The sequence below is a fragment of the Ovis canadensis genome, chromosome 12, assembly GCF_042477335.2.
Source record: "Ovis canadensis isolate MfBH-ARS-UI-01 breed Bighorn chromosome 12, ARS-UI_OviCan_v2, whole genome shotgun sequence".
Lineage (NCBI taxonomy): Eukaryota > Metazoa > Chordata > Mammalia > Artiodactyla > Bovidae > Ovis > Ovis canadensis.
In genome coordinates, this window is record NC_091256.1 from 31,656,738 (window position 1) to 31,677,259 (window position 20,522).

General features: G+C 36.9%; 1 protein-coding gene across 4 annotated transcripts in view; it reads left to right on the forward strand.

Moving 5' to 3' along the window:
• Positions 1-20,522, forward strand: part of SPATA17 (spermatogenesis associated 17) — a 250,526-nt gene that overhangs the window by 31,478 nt on the left and 198,526 nt on the right. For all 4 annotated transcript variants that reach the window (XM_069544611.1, XM_069544612.1, XM_069544609.1 and 1 more), the window contains exons 2-4: positions 633-722; positions 2,599-2,680; positions 16,705-16,755. In XM_069544611.1, the coding sequence (XP_069400712.1) occupies positions 633-722; positions 2,599-2,680; positions 16,705-16,755 (223 nt within the window). The remainder of the gene's footprint in view (positions 1-632; positions 723-2,598; positions 2,681-16,704; positions 16,756-20,522) is intronic.

Genomic DNA, 20,522 nt, shown 5'->3' on the forward strand with positions numbered 1-20,522 from the left:
CCGTAATTGAAGTAGACGTTCTCAGAACTCTGTCTAGAACAGGCAAAATGATGAATTCATTTTACTTAGAGGCAGTTCATTTAACTTATGCAGTGAGTGAAATATGTGAGGATTTTAATCTTGTGTGATATGTGTAGTGGCATTTAAAAAAATAAATTCAAATAATTATGTTTAAAAATAATGACAAAATAGCACATTGCTTTCTAAATTTCCTTATAAATACCACTGGCAAATTAATTAGTTGCAAATAGATGATTATAAAAATAAAAAAAGTAAAGCTATTGAAAGCACGTGGTCTCTCAGAGAAAGGTTAATTTTTTAAACATAGCTCATTGTTTCTGAAATATTTTCTTTATTTAGCATTTTGGACTAAGTAGCTTCAGTCGTGTCCGACTCTTTGCGACTCCATGGACTGTAGGCCACTAAGCTTCACTGTCCGTGGGATTCTCCAGGCAAGAATGCTGGAGTGGGTTGCCATTTCCTTCTCCAATTTAGCATTTTAATTTCATTTAAAATAACATTTGAATTATAATTATCCTTTTGGAATAAGTTAAAAATTAAGTTTAACAGGTTGATTTGCTTTATAATTATATTAGTTACTAATGAAATGCTTTAAAAAAATTTGTTTTTAGTGTTGTGGATGTATTTCGAAAAAAGGAGAATGATGCAGCAGTTAAAATCCAGAGCTGGTTTCGAGGATGTCAAGTTCGAGCATATATCAGGTATATTGATTTTTCCATGGAAACCTCAGATGTACCATAAAAATATACTCCTTAGAAAATGTAATTTATTCATGTAGTTCTCATTGCAAATATTTTTTTTTACTTGTAAGGAAGTTAATAACTTATATGATGTCCTTTAAAGACAGCTCTTTTTGCTCCTTGTTTCTTATGTATCAAAATACCAAATGATATTAACCATATCGCTGGAAAATTCTCAATGTTATAAGGATACTTGATCAGATTATTTTCTGCAGGTTCCATAGGATGTGACAAATGACTGAACCTTTATTTTCATAGCAATGAATTTATTGACTGGTAAGAAAGAAAAACAGAGCAAAATGAAACAAAACAGAGACTATTCCAATCCTCTCCAACATGTTGGTAAATAAAGACAAATGGTGCCAAAATGATACCATTCTGAGTACAGAGAGACCAAAGTTGATCCCTATCTTAACTGTTTCCACTTTTTCTTCAGTGCTCAGATTTCCTTCAGTTTCTCATCAGTTCTGAAAAATATTGCCCTTGGTGAGGTGGAGAAAGAATATGACTAGTCCATTATAAGTCAGCTGGTGAGCTAGGGGTTATACTGTAGTCTTTCTTATATTAACTAGTAGGAGCCAGACATGGAAGTAAAAGGAGGAAGATGAGGTTTCTCTTTTGGCCACTATGCCAAATAGGAACATGACAGCAGAGTATTTTTTAATTCAACAGACTAAAATGACATTACTTGGGATAGACTGAGGAACATGAGTATGAAAAAGGAAAGTGTTTCTTGACTTCAGGAATTATTTCAAAGTACTTGTAGTGATTCACATCAATATTGCCTGGCTTATTTCTCAACATGTCACTATGGCCTGTGTTATAGTCTTTCATTATATTCTTCTTCTTAATTTACTTTTGATTTATTTTTTTAAGTAATTTACTCAATTAGTTTCATAGTGATGCACAATTTTTATAGATTATATTCCATCCTGGTGGCTCAGAAGGTAAAGAATCCACCTTCAATGCGGGAAAGTTGCATTCAATCCCTGGGTTGGGAAGATCCCCTAGAGGAGGGCACGGCATCCCATTCCAATATTCTTGCTGGAAAATCCCCTTGGACAAAGGAGCCTGGCGGGCTTCAGTCCATGGGTTTGCAGAGTCATACACAACTGAGCAACTAAGCACAGCACGTGGTTATAAAACATTGAGTATATTCCCTGTGCTGTAGTATATCTCTGTAGCTTATTTATTTTATACATAGTATTCCCTCTTAATTCCCTACCTCTGTCTATTTCCCCCCTTTCCTCTCCCCAATGATTAGTTCATTCTCTATGTCTGAAATTCTTCTTTTGCTTTTATTTTTGACTTTCACTAGCTTGTTTTATTTTTTAGATTTTATGTATAAGTGATAATATATAGTATTTGGCTTTCTCTGTCTTACTAATTTCCCTAAGCATAATACTCTCCAGTTCCAGCCATGTTGTTGGAAATGGCAAAATTTCATTCTTTTTTATAGCTGAGCAATATTGTAGTGTGTGTGTGTTTGTATATAAAATATATAGTATCTTCTCTATCCATTCATCTTTTGATGAACACATAAGTTGCTTCCATCTTGGTAATTGTAAGTAATACTGCTATGAATATTAGGGTGCATTTATCTTTTAAAATTAGTGTTGTTGTTTTCTTCAGATATATACCCAGGGATGGATTGCTGGATCATATGGTAGTTATATTTTTAGTTTTTTGGAGAACCTCCATACTGTCTTTAAAAGTACGCATAAACTTGTCTTTGAATTTGATTTCTTGAATATGTGGAAAGGAATGTTCTAGGCAGAAATTGAAAATATATCATTGTTTCAATGAAAGCATACTAATAAGCATATTTTCTACCTAGGTATTTACACAGAGTAGCAACAATTATTCAGAAACAATGGAGAGGTTACTTAGGCAGACAACAATATCAAGCAATCGTGAAGGTAAATATTCTGAAATTTATATATGTTAGCATTTGGATTATATAATTTATTGTAATTTATTCACATCGGTCACATTTATAGTAGTTTTAGAGTTACTGATAATATTTGTAGGAGAACAAAATTGAGCTTAATTTTTAGAATGAGACTTCTGAGAAGATGTTGCTGATTTTTCCGTGAAAAATTGATGACTAACTTCTTTGTACCCAAACTATATCAGATATTTTATTTTTGTTAAAGTACTCTTTACAGCATATGTATTTGTATGTACTTATTTGCTGAAGATCCTTTCCATTTTCTAGATGGTGAGGTTTTTCAGAGTAAGCATTGTAGCTTGTTCATTTTTAGTCCACCAACATTTAGACTAATCTCTGGCTCACCAAACAGTTAGTAAACATTGGTTAAAGTGCCCCAAATTAATTCTGCAAAGGAAAAATGTAAGGCAGTTTCTCTCTGTGCTACTTATCATTCCCTTTGATTGACTCTTGGGAGATTTTGAAGATTTACCTTAATAAACGTAGCGTAACACAATCATCTATACCCACCAATAGACTTGCAGAAGTATGAGATAACATGCCAACTTACACTTCAGTTCAGAGATTTTAGAAATTAGGAAAAATAATTTTTTGGTATAAAATGAGGAGGTTTCTAATCATTCTCCTCCTTCACTAATTTTCTGATTTGTTATGCTTTCCACTATAATAGTTTAAATTTTTTCTTAATTCATTCTTTATTAGAGGCATTTAAATGAAGTTAGAAGATATAGAGGGAGAAAAGAAAAAATAAGTAGACAACTAAATAATAAAGGGAGGGAATATATGTATTGTTATTGTTCAGTCACTCAATCATGTCCATCTCTTTGTGACCCCATGAACTGCAGCATGCCAGGCATATGTATACCTATGGCAGATTCATGTTGATGTGTGGCAGAAACTAACAAAACGTTGTAAAGCAATTATCCTCCAATTAAAAGTTAAAAAAATAATGTATTCACCTTTGGTGAGAAAATTGTAAAACATGTTAATAAAATAAAGGAACTGTTTAGAGAAGAGCCTAATACTTTAGATTTCATGAAATAAAGTATTTTTTTTTTTAAGATGCTGGCACAATTTTTTACAAGTATTGGATCTCTCTCACAGCTAGGTTTAAAATCACTGATGTTTTTATAGAGTAGATCTGATGTCCCTACTGGGGAACCTATTTTAGTGATAGATTCTCTAAATACCATAATTCTGTTAAGTTCCTGTTTAATACTATATATTCCCAGTTAATTAATATATGTCACTTCAGATTTTAAGAATCCACTAATACCAAGGAAAATTTTATTCTTTTAATTTACCTGGTTGAATAGCTCACTTACATGTCTGCAACAAACAAAAGGATATCTCATTAATGTCATGAATTGTTAGCCTGGGTTTTCTTGTCTAGAACACTAATCTCTTATGTCATTTAAGGCTACTTACAAAGTGATTTTTAAATTTTGAAATAATTTCACATTTATAGAAATGTTGCAAAAATAGGACAAGGAATTTTCCTATAGTCTTAATTTCTCCTATATCCTTAATTTCTCCTATTATCTCCTAAGAATTATTCTTAATTCTCCTATATTCTTATATTCAAGTGTACAACTATACTATATAATTTTCTTTTACCTCTCTATTTGTATTTCTGTGTTTTTTTCCACTGCTGTTAACAAAGTTATAGAAAGTGTCCCTTACCTCTCAATTCATCAGTGGATATTTTCTACATAACCATATTAAAATGATCAAAATCAGGAAACTGACATCTGTACAAATCAACTGTCTGTTCTTTAGATTCTATTCATATTTCACTGATTGTCCTAATGATTTAACTTATAGCAAACACATCTTTTCCAGGGAATAAACCAGCGTTTCACATTGTATTTAGTTGTTGTTTCTCCATAGTTACCTTTAATGTGTTTGGTCTATCTATGCTTTCCATGACCTTTATTCTTGAAGAGTATAGAATAATTATTTTTTATATTATTCCTCAGTTTTGGTTTATGTTTCTTCATTGTTAGTGAGGTTAGACATTTTATATTACAATACATGTCAATACATCATATTAGGAACCATATGATGTCAGTTTGTCTCATGGCAGTTGATGCTAAATTTGATAATTTAAGGTAGTATCTCTCACACTTTTAGATTTGCTATTTTTGTCTTAAGAGGCAGTGTTTTAAGACTGGGTATATATCTTCTTCATCACCAAAATTTTTTATTCTAGATTTACCATGTCATTATGATTCGTACTAGAGTAAGAATTATTAAATTTGTCAAATAGTGATTTTCCTAACCCTGTCATTTCTTCCACATTTTCTTGTTGGCATTTTCGTATAAGAAAGAGACTTTTTCCTCTTTATTCATTCATTCATTTGTTTGTAACAGTTAACTCATGAGTTCCTATTTTGTTTAATGGATTATAATAAATTATCACTAATTGGTTTGCTGCTCAAATTTTCCCAGATTTGGTGAGTGGGAGCTCCTGCAAATCAATTTTTAATAGAGTCAGGTTACTTAAACAGAATGATCAAAAATTAAGTTGTTTTCTATGGAATAATGAGCGTCTTTAGCCTCATTATTCATTATCATTCATCACGAGATCTATGTCTTTGTGTAGAAAAGGCTGTAGCGTATACTTATGCGTATGGCATTCCTTGAACATTACCGACTTAACTTTCATGCTGCTATTTCTACTCACAAGTCACCATCCAGATGGTTATGAATGATTGACATCTCCTTTTAATCAAGCATATGAAAATGTATACATTTCAGTGACTGTTGTCAAAATATTCAACTTTGGAATCTATATTTGTTCTAATGATATTGGAGTTGCTGAAAAAAATATCTTTAAAAGTTCAAGTAATGAGCCACCCAAGAAAATTTGTTTTGTTACTTTAGGGTCTCGACTGGATCACAAAGAATGTCACTCAGCATGATCACCAAGTTATTCTCCAGATTTGGATCTAATTATCTTTGGGTTCTTGAAAAAAAATGGAAATTTTCCTCAGTTAAATTGGTTCTTGATGGTTTTTAAATCTGATAACCTGTACGGTGTTTTTGAACATATCTATTTTACTTATTTACCTGTTTTTGCCATTGTGTGCATAGTACCTAACATAAATATCTCAGTAAATAACATAATCTGATCTTGGCATATAATTACTAAATGAGATTAAAATAGCTGCCATTTACTGGCTGACTAGTGAGAGTGAAATATTGTACTAAGCATTTTATATACTTAAGAATGCTCAAAGTACCGCACAATTGCACTCATCTCACATGCTAGTAAAGTAATCCTCAAAATTCTCCAAGCCAGGCTTCAGCAATACGTGAACCGTGAACTCCCTGATGTTCAAGCTGGTTTTAGAAAAGGCAGAGGAACCAGAGATCAAACTGCCAACATCTGTTGGATCATCAAAAAAGCAAGAGAGTTTCAGAAAAACATCTATTTCTGCTTTATTGACTATGCCAAAGCCTTTGACTGTGTGGATCACAATACACTGTGGAAAATTCTGAAAGAGATGGAAATACCAGACCACCTGACCTGCCTCTTGAGAAACCTGTATGCAGGTCAGGAAGCAACAGTTAGAACTGGACATGGAACAACAGACTGGTTCCAAATAGGAAAAGGAGTACGTCAAGGCTGTATATTGTCACCCTGCTTATTTAACTTATATGCAGAGTTCATCATGAGAAACGCTGGGCTGGAAGAAGCACAAGCTGCAATCAAGATTGCCGGGAGAAATAGCAATAACCTCGGATATGCAGATGACACTACCCTTATGGCAGAAAGTGAAGAGGAACTAAAGAGCCTCTTGATGAAAGTGAAAGAGGAGAGTGAAAAAGTTGGCTTCAAGCTCAACATTCAGAAAACGAAGATCATGGCATCTGGTCCCATCACTTCCTGGGAAATAGGTGGGGAAACAGTGGAAACAGTGTCAGACTTTATTTTTGGGGGCTCCAAAATCACTGCAGATGGTGACTGCAGACATGAAATTAAAAGACGCTTACTCCTTAGAAGAAAAGTTATGACCAACCTAGACAGCATATTCAAAAGCAGAGACATTACTTTGCCAACAAAGTTCCGTCTAGTCAAGGCTATGGTTTTTCCCGTGGTCATGTATGGATGTGAGAGTTGGACTGTGAAGAAAGCTGAGCGCCGAAGAATTGATGCTTTTGAACTGTGGTGTTGGAGAAGACTCTTGAGAGTCCCTTGGACTGCAAGGAGATCCACCCAGTCCATTCTGAAGGAGATCAGCCCTGGGATTTCTTTGGAAGGAATGATGCTAAAGCTGAAACTCCAGTACTTTGGCCACCTCATGCGAAGTTGACTCATTGGAAAGGACTCTGATGCTGGGAGGGATTGGGGGCAGGAGGAGAAGGGGACGACAGAGGATGAGATGGCTGGATGGCATCACGGACTCGATGGACTGTATTATTACAAAAAGTTAATGCCCCACTCTTTCCCAGGCATGTGGGATATTTTCTTCATTATTTCTCTTTTTCTGCCCATGTTTCTTCCATTAATGTTCCCCACTCCATCACTATGATTTCTCAGAGCTCAGGTTTTAGGGGAGCAAAGCTGGGGATGGACAGTCACATATAAACTGACTGAAGCAAAAATGCATGAAAGGACCTGCTACTCTTGTGAGTTGGGAGTGGGGCATGAATTATGGATAGTGTTTGAATCTATGTTAATTATCCTGTCACGCACATTAGTATACATTGTCACACATATAGTCCTATATCAGCTATCTTTAAACCACCATTTCTAAATTTATTCTGCATAATATTTTTTTGCCTAACAGCTGCATACAATAATAGTAATAATGCCATATACTATATATTAGCTTATAAAATGAATGATATAACTAGTGATTTTAAAACTTTTGCAATAGAACTCCCCCTTAACTAAAATTTAGCAAACTTTTTAATCCCTGTGTGCTAAAAACAGGTGCAAACAGTACAGCTATTTTGGAAACTGGAAACAGAATTTGTTGGTCTCTTTCCTTGTGGCCTCTGTTGTCATCTGAGCCAGGAGGGCATGATCTGAAAGACACTGATTTTAATTTGCTTTTCTAAGGAAGGATCACAGGAAAATGATATTAATTGCCTGGAGGAGAAGAGAACCGAGTACTTCAGGACTAAGCATAAGAAATAGACTTTTTACTGTAAACCCTTTGGTAGGTTTTGAATTTTAAACAATGTGAATATATTATCTATTAAATACAGAAAATTAATTAAAAAGGCAAGTCAATTTAAAAGGTACTCCCCCACCAAACACACACAGGCAGATAATAAGCACTCAGGTAGGAAGTTAATGTTATCTCTGAAGGTCAAAGTGGTGAGATTTATGCTGAACCTCTGGGGATCAGGAAACTATAGGTTGGGGAGAGGCAAGGATATTTCAATTAGGAACCACGTGAATGAAGGTTTGAAACTGGGAATGTGCATGGTGTAACAGGAAATGTTGAGGATGTTGATATAGGTGGCGGGAGAGAGGTTGAGGACTAGCAGAACATTGGTAGGAGCTGAATGTGACTTTTATCAAATAATTTCCTATACTTTTAAGGGCCTTTCTTGTTTAAAAACATGTTTTACACTCATTGCTTCATATTTTCCAGTAATAGTCTGTCAAGTAGAAAATGCAGGTGTTCTATCTTCTTCTTATAGATAAAGACATGGAGACTCAAGGAGTTTAAAAGATGGGACTAAAGTTCCCAGTTTCTGATCCCTGTATATCCATATGCTGCTGCTGCTAAGTTGCTTCAGTCGTGTCTGACTCTGTGCGACCCCATAGACGGCAGCCCACCGGGGATTGAGAATCCCCATCCCTGGGATTCTCCAGGCAAGAACACTGGAGTAGGTTGCCATTTCCTTCTCCAATGCATGAAAGTGAAAAGTGAAAGTGAAGTCGCTCAGTCGTGTCCGACTCTTCGCGACCCCATGGACTGCAGCCCACCAGGCTCCTCCACCCATGGGATTTTCCAGGCAAGAGTACTGGAGTGGGGTGCCATTGCCTATGCTACCTACCTTCTAAAAATCTTTTTCTGGAGGTCCCTGAGGCACTCCAAAGTTATTCCTCCTTCTGTATACCTTTATTCAAGTAAATGACACAGCCATTCAGCCAGAAATCCAATCTCATTCTCGACTCCTCGCCACACTCTTTTCCCCACCTTCTATCTCCTTTCAGTCATCAACTGCTTGGCATTGTCCCTCAGAAAAGTCTCTTGATTCCGACCTAAACTAGGAATCAAGAGTAATTTTACTCCCATGCCTACAGTCCTCGTCGTAGAACACTGTAAAATTCACACTCTTTGACATGACATGGTGGATTTTCATTGTCTCATGATCCCTTCTTATTTACCCTTACTTCTTGCTACATCTGTATAAATATACTCTATTCACTACTATATATAAAAGAGATAACTAATAAGAACCTACTGTATAGCACAGAGAACTCTACTTTAATACTCTCTAATGACCTATTTATGGGAAAAACAATCTAAACAAAGAGTGGATATATGGGTATGCATACCTGATGCACCTTGCCGCACACCTAAAACTAACACAACATTGTAAATAAACCATTTGCCGTTGCTAAGTTATGCTGTGCCCTACAGGCTTCTTGCAAATGCTATTTACTTTGCCTGGATGCCCTTCTTCACTCTGACTGCTTCCTATTGGTCTGAATGCCTACTCATGCCTCAAGACTTTACTTAAAGATTGTCCTTCCCTGATCTCCTGAGGTTGAGTGTGGAATGGTAGGAGGTGTGCCTTCCTCAGGCTTTGCTCCTGTAGGTATTCGTGTCACTGTGATCTGGTTGTTTACTGACGTCTCTCATTTGACTGGGACCTCCTGAGAGGCAATGACTGTTCTAGTTATAATATCTCAAACGATCACAGTAAATGTTATATAGAAAGCCTGCAGAATCTTTTGCTAACTGGATAAATTAATTACTCATAGGGACATAAGTTGGAGACCTCACTATGGCCAACACAGCAGGTGGGTAGTATTCATGTGTGCCAAAAATTCTTCCCTACCCCCTTCCTTGTAAAGGAGTGATTCCTCCCCATTGCATTGGTTTTGGGCTAAGCCATGTGTTGTGGACTATAGCCACAGGGAAGCTTAGCCCACAGGTAATGTGAGTGAGAAATAAGCATTTTGTTTTATAAGCTACTGAGATGGCTGCATTCTTTCTTTCTTTTTTTTTTTCTCAGCAAAGCTGATTAATGATTGTAATGACAACAAAAGCATGGATGTTGATAAGAAAACATTCTGAGTTGGACATTCAGTGAAGCTTTTACAAAATGAAATTCTGAGATTTTGAGTCTGTGATGATGTTAGGACACCTCCATGTGGTGGTATCTTGTAAGGCGACTTTGCTATCTCTCAGCAGAGTGGCTGGCACATTATAATTAGCACTGAACAAATGCTTATTAAAGAGAACTTTTAGCTGAAGAGTCAGAACTGGAGATAAAGGTTTTAGAGCCATCAGTATAAGATGGCAGGATTTTCTACCTGATGGAAAAGTGTCTGAACAGTAGAGCAGAGGGCCAAGAATTGAGGCTTATGGAATGCATTAGTAGGATTTAGGTAGAGGAAGGGAATTATAGGTAGATAATAAACAGAAAAGCAGAGACACAATATCACAGGAACCAAAGGAGAAAACTGTTAGAAATCTTGGAGTTATCAACAGTCTCACATGTGGCAAAGGTCAAACAGAAAGTAAATTGTGGAAAGTCAGAAATCCTAGGATCTCTATTTTAGATGGGTTCTATATTTTAAAACAGAACCTTAAAATTCTCCCTTAAAATTCTACTATACCAAAATATTTCCATCCAGCTTTTACATAATTTTCAAAGGAACACCAGCTGACTTATCCAGTCCTGAAGTGTTATGCATTCTCCACTATCATTCCCTCACTGACCCGACATAACAGAACCATTTCAATTTTCCTTTGTGATTTGATTCCTTTTTCCTTCCTGGATGACAGCTTATTTTGTTTATTTTAATTTTCAATCTCCATTTCAGGTCTTCCTGCTGACTTTTATAATGCTTTATCTGGCAGCATAACCCAAATTTGTCCATCTGAAGAACTGAGGACTATTGATTCATAACCTTGAAAATCTTCCCTGTTGATAAGGATGTGCTCTGACTCTTCTTTTCTGTTAGCAGTGGATTTCCAGTCACCCGGTGTGTGTGCTCAGGCCTGCTGGATTCCTGCTGTGGTTTCACTGCAGCCTGCTCTTTCCACTGGGTACTCAGCTGGTCCTACTGTTTTGGTGCCCTTCTTGTTTTCAACTGCATAATGTTCTAAGTAGCCCGTCTTTACCACTCCTTGTTTTGTTTCATAAATGGTGACGTGAATACAGTCATTTCTGTAGATGATAGTACCAGAATAATGTTGAAATATATCATCTGTCTCTTTTGGGAAACTAGCACTTTGAGTGTTATCTGAGTGAATTCACCAATATAACCTATACAGGGCAACTGTATACATCTTGTTATCCTTTTCAATTTCCTCTTACCATTCCTGCTAAGTCACTTCAGTTGTGTTCAACTGTTTGCAGCTCCATAGACTGTAGCCTTCCAGGCTCCTCTGTCCATGGGATTCTTAGGCAAGTGTAATGGAGTAGGTTGCCGTGTCCTCCTCCAGGGGATCTTCCTGACCCAGGGATCGAACCCGCGTGTCTTATGTCTCCTGCATTGAGCAGGTGGGTTCTTTACCACTAGTGCCACCTATAGGAAGCCCACCCATATTCTACCATTACATAGTTTATATTGTGTTTAATATCAAGTATACACTCTGAAAGCAGCTATCCTAATATACATGAGTAATTCTATATACATTGTCATGAGATAAATATATGTGTGTGTATATATATATAAAACTATAGATTTAAACAGCTCAATGTTATGTTTTTAAATTGAGCTCATTCAGTAAATAACATATATGGCCACCATATTAACAGAACTTGATTATAACTTTTTGTTAAAGTAATATTACTAACCTATGATAGAACCATTTAATTTATAAAAATAACTCTCATTAAAAAATAATTATCTTCCAAATTATAAAAATAACGTTATTGCCAAAACGCTCACAATCCATATATACTTCTTATCATTTTACTGTTCTTCTTACGAAGTTTTTGTATTTGATTAATATTTAGAAAAGTAAAAATAGAAAAATTCTGTTAGCTTTAAATGGAACAAAGGATATCATCTACTGTCGACTCTCATTATGTGATGTCATGATAAATACCAGCAGGTTTGTTTTTTAATAGATAGTAAAAATGCATAAAATTTTGGTCATTATTTTTAAAACTGGTGAGACTGACATGGTTGCTTGTACAGATATTTTATTTCTTTTCATTAGATGAATGAAAGTACCATATATAGCCTAACTCATTTTACAAATCTGTTTGCAGGGCTTTCAAGTCAGTTATACATCAAGGCAACATTTATCTCTCTTTAATGTTAGAGCAGAAAGCTGAAACATAATCTATTTTTCCCCCTCAGGATCTGGCATTTTAAATATGAAAGACCGGATAACTTAAGACTCTGACTTCCTAATATTAATTTAAAACTTTACTAACATTTTCATTATAATTATATGAATACAAGTTTAGTTTACTTGCTTTTAAAGATATATTAACTTTGAGAAGCAATATAATTGGCTTTTAATTTTTTGTGTGTGGTGGAAGAAGAAAGGTTATTTTAACAATCAGCTGTTGATAATGACCGTATTGCTATCAGTGGCCAGTGAACAAGGAAAAGCATATGCACAAAATACTCACGATTATTTGATAATAAATCATTTTAATGATCATACTCAAAATTATAAAATGAGGATGGCGCTGATGTGGAAAATAACAAAGGCACAGGCTCCCCAGATCTGTTATCCATATGTGCATGGCTTCTCAAATTTCCAGTGTCATCACTTTGCTGTAGATAGTTCCACTGTATTGCCTGGCCTAGCAAATAAAGCCGGTTGATCTGGTCAGGTTTATGTAGATGCATCATTCAAATTTAGGCTTCTCGGGTACTCAGTGGTAAAGAACCAGCCTGCCAGTGCTGGAGATGCAGAAGATGTGGGTTTGATCCCTGAGTCGGGAAGATCACCTGGAGGAGGAAATGGCAACCCACTCCAGTATTCTTGGCTGGGAAATCCCATGGACAGAGGAGCCTTGTGGGCTACAGCCCATGGGGTCACAAAAGAGTCGGACACAACAGAACACACAAACACACACATCACTTAAATTTATTATAAATATGCATCACTTTCTGTTTTTGAAAATGATTGAGCATTTGAAACTCAGATTTTCCTGGCCTCCAACCTAAAGGCTCAACAGTAACAGAAAAGATTGGTTAATTTATGGTATGTTTATGTAGCAAAATAATAATATAGCTGTTGTATATAAAAATATGTGAAAAAGGAACTTGAAACTGAGGAAGAGGAAGTACCTGTCCTAGGTCTGTCTAAACTAGATGGAAAAACCTTTATTAGAAATTAAGGCAGCGGGGATTTAAGGAGGAGAATTTGCTGAGTTTAAGACTTAAGAGGTGGAACATATCTAGTTCCCAGAGTCTGGAACATGGCTATGAAAGTAAGTGGACAGCATTGGGACTGAGAAAGACGGGGCAGTTGTGAGAACAAGTATTTGTGTGTGTTGTGGATACATGGATTTGAAAAGTCTCACGGTAACAGCTGGAGTTGTAAAGAGTAAGATCTTTTGCTTGGTTTATTGGAGCAGGGCAGGGAGGCAACATGGAGGAAAGGAAGCGTGTACCTGAAGAGGATTGACAACTCCAAAAATGGAGGGAAAACAACAAATGTAATAAGTTTGAGAGTTAACAGTGAGGTTTTTCTGTTTGTTTGTTCTTTGGGTTTTTATTGTGGTTGTGGTTTTTCCAGGAGTACTTCCTCCTGGTCTGAACTGCTTTGCAGGTAGGTATCCACTGGAGCTGAGAGAATGCCAGCTGCTTCTTGGAGTAGGGGAGAAAAGGTGGTTTCTCCTGTAAATGCTTGCAAGAAAAACAGAGAATTTGATCAGTTAGAAAAGAATGATAAGACGTTTCAGGCAAAGGGAGTAGTGTGAGTGTGGAAGTGAAGAAAAGATGATAATTTTATCAGATTGAGGTTTAAAGGAGTGGCCTGGTGAGAGATGGGCTTCCCTGTGGCTCAGTGGTAAATATCTGCCCACCAGTGCAGGAGACCTGGGTACCATCCCTGAGTCAAGAAGATCCCCTGGAGGAGGACATGGCAACCCACTCAAGTATTCTTGCCTGAAGAATCCCAAGGACAGAGGAGCCTGGAGGGCTACTGTCCATGGGGTTGCAAAGAGTCAGACATGACTTAGCGACTACAAAACGACAATGGCGAGAGATAATTGGAGAACAAAATTGGGACCTGATATGGTGAGTTTTGAATATCACTTGACCTGTAAGAGAGTGTTTCTCATTTATCCCCACCCTCACTCCATGCTGTAATTCACCTGGTAGAAAAAAAAGAAACTCAAATACGAAATATGCTCCCATCAATATCACAGATCCATTCCCATCAAATAGCAGCCCTGTCTGAAAGGTCCACATGGATATTAAGCACTCAGAAAATTGCTTTTAAAGGAAAACAACTTCCAGAAAAAATTTTAGAAGCCTTGTAAAAATTGAGCTAGGTGACATAACAAAGCCAATATAGTGAACAAGTGGTTAATTCAGTGTTCAAATGCTGTGTTTCATCTGAAGCATCTGGACTAAAAATTAAGAATAAATGTAACATCAATCTGGGCTTCATATAAGAATGATAATTTAGAATCAAAGTACTTTTCTACCTTTTAAATATAAAATTAGTTAAACTTTAGGTAAGTAAAGTCATTCAGTCGTGTCCAACTCTTTGTGACCCTGTGGACTGCAGCCCACCAGGCTCCTCAGTCCATGGGATTCTCCAGGCAAGAATACTGGAGTGGGTTGCCATTTCCTTCTCCAGGGAATCTTCCCAACCCAGGGATCGAACCCGAATCTCCCGCATTGGAGGCAGATGCTTTAACCTCTGAGCCACCAGTTAAACTTTAGGTTCAAACATATTTCTCTCTTCTTCATTCAGAATAAAATTTAACTTCTTATACCTTTTTGAATTTTAAGTAAGTACGTGTTAGTCACTCAGTCATGCCCGACTCTTTGTGACCCCATGGACTGCAGCCCACCATGCTCCTCTGTCCATGAGATTTTTCCAGGCAAGGATACTGGAATGGGTTGCCGTTTCTTTCTCCAGGGGATATTCCCAAACCAGGGATTGAACCTGGGTCTCCTGCACTGCAGGCAGATTCTTTACCGACTGAGCTACAAGGGTAGCCTCTTTGGAATTTTACTTGTAGTTAAATTATATACTTTGAGCCACAAAATGTATAACAGTGACAATCCCTTTCCTAATGACCATCAGCTTTGCACCTTAAATACTTTATCTCATTTTATTCTTCGTGAAGTATGTGAGGTATCATTTTATGAGGATAGAAATCGAGACTGGGAGACTTCAAGTACCATGTTCAAGCTACCCAGCTGGTAAGAGCAAGGTTAGGAATTGAACTCAGGGCTGTGGCTTGAAAGCTCCCTGCTGCTAACTGAAGAAGAGCATGAAAAAAGATAAATAATATCATTTCTGAACCCAACTTTTTCAAACATAAAGCTTCCAATGTGTTTCTTTTGTATAAAAATATTTAATGGCTATATTTGCCCTGTGGAAATGCTATATTTAAGTAAATATTTTAAATTCACCTCAAACACCAGGAATTATGCCATGCTTGCTATAAGGAAGAAAGAGAATTTAAAATGAAGGAACATCATTGTGTTCATTTGTAAATAACATATTGCAGCCAACTGTTTCCTAATTGCTCAGACTGTTGATAAATAATCCAGCCCTGCTGCTCTCCACAGACAATTTGCTTTGGATCAGATCAGGCAATTCGAATAATACTAATTACAGCGAAACCCTTTTATATGAATTCCTGTTTGTTGCAGGGGAGAAAACCCCTATATGAAAGGGTAGGACACTTACCTCTGATTTTTGCTGAAACCTCACAACTATTATCCAGGCTCAAGTTCTATTATTCTGATCAGTTTTGATTAAATAAAAATGGATGAAGCTATATTTTGTGTGGAAAAATAAATGTATTTCAATGTTTATTGTACTGTCATGAATTATATTAATTATATCTTTTTAATGGAAAGAACAGATGTGAAAGTTTTTTTAAAGCAATATTTTCATTGAAATAAGCTCTGTTGCTAAATATTTACTGTCACAGAGATTTGTATATGAATAGATAAATGTGTCTGTACCAGAAAGAAACCAAGGCTTTAGGAAGTCTTCATTATATCAGGGGATTTGCTATAACATGATATCATTGTATTTATGATTTTATGGTGTTAAAATGAATATTAAATAAAAGAAAATTCCCAAGGATTACTCAGGAGGCAGCTAAGTACATAACATTTTGTACAGATGGTTGGAAGGCACAATTTTGTTCCATCACTGCATCCATATCCTTGAACGATTTCGACTGAAGACAGCATTTCTTTGAATTTTTCATTAAACCAGACGTCTTGAAATATGAATTCCTTTTATGTTTCTGTGAGTTTTGGCTAAAAGAACCCCAGTGAATAAATCATACAATACTACGTGTCACCAGCACTTGTGAATATTTCTGCTTTGTTATTCTATTCTCAGTAGAGCACCATTGATTATCAAACTCAGCGGAGAGCATTTTATGATCATATATCTCCATTAGCTCCTAGTTTGACTACCATAGATTTTTCTGGTTAAGCCTGCATTATGTATTAGGAAGCCTATCTCTTCAATACAAAGTTTGATTTCATTTTTCTAAGCCTAGGACTCTTAGTATGTATTATGTATAAAGATTCTTATGTTTTATATGTAAAAATAGGCTGCATTGTCTTTGTGTAAAACTAAAATATATGCTATCTTTTTTTTTCTTGATTCACAGTTAGCATATTACACTATGAAGATGAATCTCTACAATGCAATGGCTGTCAGGGTAAATATTTCTTCACTTGTTAAACAAATGAAAAGTCAATTGTGCCCTGAATTCGCTTTTAATAAAATGAGCAAACCAGAATAATGCAAATTTGATTGATATGCTAATGGTAAAGAGAGAAAAGAGTACATAGTTAAAAAGTTAGTTATACTAAATAGTCTTGGCAGTATTAAAAATTAGAGTAAAATGTAAAACACTTAATTATCAATGCTTATGTTTTAGAATGTTAAATATCTCTGAGCCATGACTAGAGAAAGACTGTAAATATTAATGAAGCAATGTATTAGTTTCCATATGTCATATAGAATATTGTGATAAATAGACAAGCATGCTTCTGGAATATAAGGTTCCTGCCCAATACAAATCAATTAGAAATTATTCATATGATTTCACAGTAATAAAGCCAGTTTCCAGCTTAGACGTTTTATTTCTGTCATTTCTGTGTTCATTTTTATGTGTTACTTGCCTAATAAGAAGCTGAATTTTGTGATTATGAAGCTTCCTTGGTTTCTGTACAGATTTGGGGAAGAGCCAAAGCAAAAGTATTATTTCTTTTGTATCAGACAGTATGATAATAGTTTAGTTGTGAAGCTGTTATAAATGGGGAAATTACTTAGGTGAATTTCATTAATGTCCTTAAAACCCATGTTTTAATTTTACCTTCTCATATTCTCTTTCATTGATCTATTAATTCTTGTTTCTACTGGTAATGGATTTTATTTTGGGTGAAGCAAGATCGGCAAATTCTCTCTGAAAGTCCTATATTGTACTAAGGCAGTTAAATTTGCATTATTTTGATGATGTATACTGCTTTGGGAAGGGCTTTCTATTGCAAGTGTGACTGTATGAGAGCCCAGCCCAGGGGCAATCTCCAATATCTGTCTACCTCTCTGTGTTTCCGTAGTTTAAGGGGAAAAAAAAGAAGAGGAAAAAGTAGATTTTGTTGTTGTTGCTTCTCCTGAGCCAGAAGAGAAACTCTAGGTGCACAGGGCTATATATACCTCTCTTAGAAATACAGTAATAGTTTTCCTCTTTTAACAGGAATGCTTGAGTCTGGGAATTTAGGAGAGCCTAATTCTCTGTACAGTGTTGCTAAAGGCTTACCTTCTGAGCTTAAAATAATGTTAGATTTTTTTTTCTTTTTTATGCACCTTTGTTAGATACGCCTATAAAGTAAAAAGCAATAGATAACAGAGAATCTAAAGCAAATGATGATGGGAGGCTCAAAGGTTCCCAGAAGTCATCAGGGGAGACCGAGGCACAGGAGTCAGGGCTAGAAAAACACATTCTTGTGTTTATTATTTAGCCCCAAATTTTGTATTGAATTCTCATCTGACTGGAATCGGTAAGATTCCTTTTACCTTGACTAGGAATGTCTAGGGCCTCCCAGGCGGTCAGTAGTAAAGAATCTGCCAGAAATGCAGGAGATGCAGATTCAATCCCTGGGTCAGGAAGATACCCTGGAGAAGGAAATGGCAATCCACTCCAGTATTCTTGCCTGGGAAATCCCATGGACAGAAGAATCTGGCAGGCTACAGTCCATGGGGTCACAAAAGAATCAGACACAACTGAGCAACTAAACAACAACAATAACAACAGGCATGTCTAAGATATCCACATCAATCCAAAGCACTCAGAAGGGAGTGTTTTTGAGTTATTCTGTCACCCTGCTTATTTAACTTCTATGCAGAATACATCATGAGAAACACTGGGTTGGAAGAAACACAAGCTGGAATCAAGATTGCCGGGAGAAATATCAATAACCTCAGATATGCAGATGACACCACCTTTATGGAAGAAAGTGAAGAGGACCTAAAAAGCCTGTTGATGAAAGTGAAAGAGGAGAGTGAAAAAGTTGGCTTAAAGCTCAACATTCAGAAAACGAAGATCATGGCATCCAGTCCCATCACTTCATGGGAAATAGATAGGGAAACAATGGAAACAGTGTCAGACTTTATTTTTGGGCTCCAAAATCACTGCAGATGGTGACTGCAGCCATGAAATTAAAAGACGCTTACTCCTTGGAAGAAAAGTTATGACCAGCCTAAATAGCATATTCAAAAGCAGAGACATTACTTCGCCGACTAAGGTCCGTCTAGTCAAGGCTATGGTTTTTCCTGGGGTCATGTATGGATGTGAGAGTTGGACTGTGAAAAAGGCTGAGCATCGAAGAATTGATGCGTTTGAACTGTGGTGTTGGAGAAGACTCTTGAGAGTCCCTTGGACTGCAAGGAGATCCAACCAGTCCATTCTGAAGGAGATCAGCCCTGGGATTTCTTTGGAAGGAATGATGCTAAAGCTGAAGCTCCAGTACTTTGGCCACCTCATGGGAAGAGTTGACTTATTGGAAAAGATTCTGATGCTGGGAGGGATTGGGGGCAGGAGGAGAAGGGGACGACCGAGGATGAGATGGCTGGATGGCATCACGGACTCGATGGACGTGAGTCTGAGTGAACTCTGGGAGTTGGTGATGGACAGGGAGGCCTGGAGTGCTGTGATTCATGGGGTCTCAAAGAGTCAGACACGACTGAGCGACTGAACTGAACTGAACTGAACACCAGATGGTCAACCCCGAAATCAGATTGATTATATTCTTTGCAGCCGAAGATGGAGAAGCTCTATACAAAAAACAAGACCGGGAGCTGACTGTGGCTCAGATCATGAACTCCTTATTGCCAAATTCAGACTTAAAGTGAAGAAAGTAGGGAAAACCACTAGACCATTCAGGTATGACCTAAATCAAATCCCTTATGATTATACAGTGGAAGTGAGAAATAGATTTAAGGGACTAGATCTGATACTGTGCCTGATGAACTATGGATGGAGGTTCCTGACATTGTACAGGAGACAGGGATTGAGATCATCCCCATGGAAAAGAAATGCAAAAAGGCAAAATGGCTGTCTGGGGAGGCCTTACAAATAGCTGTGAAAAGAAGAGAAGCAAAAAGCAAAGGAGAAAAGGAAAGATATAAGCATCTGAATGTAGAGTTCCAAAGAATAGCAAGAAGAGATAAGCAAGCCTTCCTCAGCAATCAATGCAAAGAAATAAAGGAGAACAACAGAATGGGAAAGACTAGAGATTTCTTCAAGAAAATTAGCGATACCGAGGGAGCATTTCATGCAAAGATGGGCTCGATAAGGGCCAGAAATGGTATGGACCTAAGTGAAGCAGAAGATATTACGAAGAGGTGGCAAGAATACACAGAAGAACTGTACGAAAAAGACCTCCACAACCAAGATAATCACGATGGTGTGATCATTCACCTAGAGCCAGACATCCTGGACTGTGAAGTTAAGTGGGCCTTAGAAAGCATCACTATGAACAAAGCTACTGGAGGTGATGGAATTCCAGTTGAGCTATTTCAAATCCTGGAAGATGATGCTATGAAAGTGCTGCACTCAATATGCCAGCAAATTTGGAAAACTCAGCAGTGGCCACAGGACTAGAAAAGGTCAGTTTTCATACCAATCCCAAAGAAAGGCAATGCCAAAGAATGCTCAAACTACCACACAATTGCACTCATCTCACATGCTAGTAAAGTAATGCTCAAAATTCTCCAAGCCAGGCTTTGGCAATACGTGAACTGTGAACTTCCAGATGTTCAAGCTGGTTTTAGAAAAGGCAGAAGAACCGGAGATCAAATTGCCAACATCCACTGGATCATGGAAAAAGCAAGAGAGTTCCAGAAAAACATATATTTCTGCTTTACTGACTATGCCAAAGCCTTTGACTGTGTGGATCACAACCAACTGTGGAAAATTCTAAA